This window comes from Centruroides sculpturatus, unplaced genomic scaffold (genome assembly GCF_000671375.1).
Source record: "Centruroides sculpturatus isolate CEXI.00-Female unplaced genomic scaffold, Cexi_2.0 scaffold1193, whole genome shotgun sequence".
Classification (NCBI taxonomy): domain Eukaryota; kingdom Metazoa; phylum Arthropoda; class Arachnida; order Scorpiones; family Buthidae; genus Centruroides; species Centruroides sculpturatus.
Window position 1 is genome coordinate 32,737 of NW_019385473.1, and position 3,247 is coordinate 35,983.

Genomic DNA, 3,247 nt, shown 5'->3' on the forward strand with positions numbered 1-3,247 from the left:
TGCCGTCTAAGCATCTTATTCATTATTATTTATATTATATAAAGTCTTATAAAGAATATTCATTTTAATTTTTTATTGCAAAGTAACAAAATTGAATTATTAAAATTAAATTCTTAGTACAAAGAACAATTTCAATAAATTGTTAATATTTATACCACGTGCATCACATGTGGTAAACAAAAAAAAAATGGCTGCTCTTCGTATTGATCTCGATCGACCTAGGTGGGACCAAAGTACTTTCACGGGTCGTTTGAAGCATTTTTTTAATATAACCGATCCGAGAACTGTATTCGCAACAGAAGAACAATTAGATAATGCTAAGAAATTATTGGAAGAATATAAACTTGGTAAGGAACCTCCTGGTACTACCGAACAACAACTTTGGTATGCGAAAAAATTATACGATTCATCATTCCATCCCGATAGCGGAGACAAACAGAATATTATTGGACGTATGTCGTTTCAAGTTCCCGGTGGTATGTTTCTTACGGGTGGTATGTTACAGTTTTATAAAACTACATCGGCAGTGATATTTTGGCAATGGCTGAATCAATCGTTTAATGCTGTGGTGAATTATACTAATCGAAATGCGAAATCGCCTCTTACTCCAACACAAATTGGTGTAGCTTATGTGTCTGCTACGACATGTGCTTTAGTTACTTCTATTGGCTTGAAAAGTTTTCTTCAGAAACGAGCTAGCAATTTGCTCCAGAGATATGTTCCATTTGCTGCATTAGCAGCGGCTAATTGTGTTAACATTCCATTAGTAAGACAAACTGAATGGAAAAATGGTATTGCAGTTTTTGATGATAATGGTAATAAGGTTACAGAATCAAAATTAGCAGCTGTTAAAGGTATAACACAAGTCGTAATATCACGTATTTTTATGGCTACGCCTGGAATGATGTTATGTCCTATCATTATGGAAAAATTAGAAAAATATCCGCTGGTCAAAAAGTTTTCTGCCCTACATGCTCCTTTTCAAATGTGTTTAGTTGGAGTTATATTAATTTTCATGGTACCTGCTGCATGTGCTTTGTTTCCTCAACAATGCTCTCTTCATGTTAATAGTTTAAAACGATGGGAACCAGAAAAATATAAAATTCTATTAAATAATATCGGAGAAAATTATAAATTAGATTATGTTTATTTTAATAAGGGATTATAATTTTACTTATTATAGGAACAAGTATCAATTTTTATTCATTGCATTCCTCTTAACTGATGTATAAAATACATGTGTTAAGTATATTCTAGTCTATTACAGAATATGGAAATTGTATTTATTAATTTCTATATGTGAATAGCATTCCCAAATCTTTATATAGGGATAATAAGAAAATAAAAGTCATATAAGATTATTTTATATTTATAAGAATCTTTTTAAATTAGCCTTATTTGTTTTATTCTGAAGTTCTGAGTTAAGTGTGAAAGAAGTTTTCAAACTTTCTTCCGATTTTGAAATTGATTTTGTAATCAATTATAAATATTATTTGAAACAAATGAATTAAAATAGTACTATTTTAATTTTAATTCATTTTGCTTTATTTTAAATTTATTTGTTGATTATTGTTATCAACTTTTATAATTGCCATTATTTTTTAAACTTGATTGTTTATATGAATTAAAGTTTATTTTAATTAATTTGAAATGTATATTTACAATTTACAAAAAAATTAATGTATTTTAAACTGTTATAATAAAGAATTTAATGAAAAACATATTTGAAATATTTAACATTGTTTAAAAATAGTGGTAATACAGTATATTTTTTTAAATATATAATGGATCATTATTATTTATATTGTAATAAATTTACATTGTGTACAGTAGGTAGAACCTAAAAAGAACTAAATGCCAACGTTTTAAAATGCTCAATAAGTTATTATTTTTAAGTTTGTAACTTACTTGTTAGGTAAGAACACATGTTGCATGCAAAAAGATTTAAATAATATCTTTTTGCGTGCAACATGATATAAATAAATCAGCGACGAGTTCTCAACTTTTCCGGCAACATTTAAAATTTTGGTAGCGCTATCTGTTGTTATATTTTACTTTAAAAACTTTTTATCTTTTTAACTGTTATCAAATGGCAGAAAGCTTAATAATTTTCAGGGTAGGGATGAGTTTTATAAAAAAAAAAAAAATTGTAAATGCTAATAACGAATAAAATCGTCATTAATTAAGTCCAACCCTACTGGAGATACACACGACTCCCGTTATCTCCCCATCCCTGGACCTTTAACCACCAAAATTTAATAACATCAATCCCCTAATAAACAAACCACCCTGCAAAATTTCAGAAATTTTCGACTTAAAGCGCAAGTCCAAATATGTAAAACTCTTGAGGTGTTATTTTTTGACCGATTGCCATACTTTCCCTGTGTTATATATAATAGCGGGAAAGTAATAAATACGATTCAAAAGGAACTTTCATATATAGTTTTAAATTGAATTGAAATATATTCTTTTCTATTCTCTATTATTAAAAAAAAGCTATATTAATGCAATTTTCTAGAACCAATTAATTGAAAATATTAACAATTCATAAAAAATTAAAGTAATAAATGCACCACCGTTCTAATATGCAAATAATGTATTCATTGAAATAAAATTGTGTATTGAAAATAAATTGTTTCTTTTTTGATGAAAATCGAATCTTCGTCTTTTAAATTATTTTAAAATAAACCATAGGCTACTTGTTTTGGTGAAAGATGAATGTGATGCCTTCTTCCAAATAAGGTGTTTGTTGATCGCTTAAACCCGGTGCAAAATACACGATATCGCAGCAAACTGGACGGAGGCGACGTCGAACGAAATTTATTCGATCGTCGACCATTGATCACTTGGTCATCGACTCAACGTCACTCTACGTCATATCCTTCGACGACTCGGATCAAACATGTTAGATTTTTTCGGGAAACGCGTATATATATGTCGTTAACGCTGAAGGAATGTTATGGAACATTATTCAAATTGTGGTATTCTTTATACAGCGTTACGTAACTATTAATGTATACAATGTCTGAGGTTCAGATTTTTTTGTTTTTAGGAAAGTTTCCGTTCCTAAGCTTCCGTAAAAAGTTCGTTTCACAGATAATTAAAAAAATTAAAATGAATTATATTATTCCGCCTATTCATAAGCAATGGCATCAAGATAATTGGTTTGAATTTTCTTTATGTCTGCGAAATGTAAATTACCTAGCCAACTAAAATTGATGACTTACATGCGCATGTTTTAAAGTTG

At 28.8% G+C, this 3,247-nt stretch overlaps 1 protein-coding gene across 1 annotated transcript; it reads left to right on the forward strand.

Annotated features, from left to right (window-relative positions):
- The first annotated feature begins 178 nt into the window (after window positions 1–178).
- LOC111639308 (sideroflexin-2-like) lies at window positions 179–1,504 on the forward strand. Its single transcript, XM_023385163.1, has one exon. The coding sequence runs from the start codon at window positions 188–190 to the stop codon at window positions 1,166–1,168; it is 981 nt and encodes a 326-aa protein (XP_023240931.1). The 5' UTR covers window positions 179–187; the 3' UTR covers window positions 1,169–1,504.
- Window positions 1,505–3,247: the final 1,743 nt, after the last annotated feature.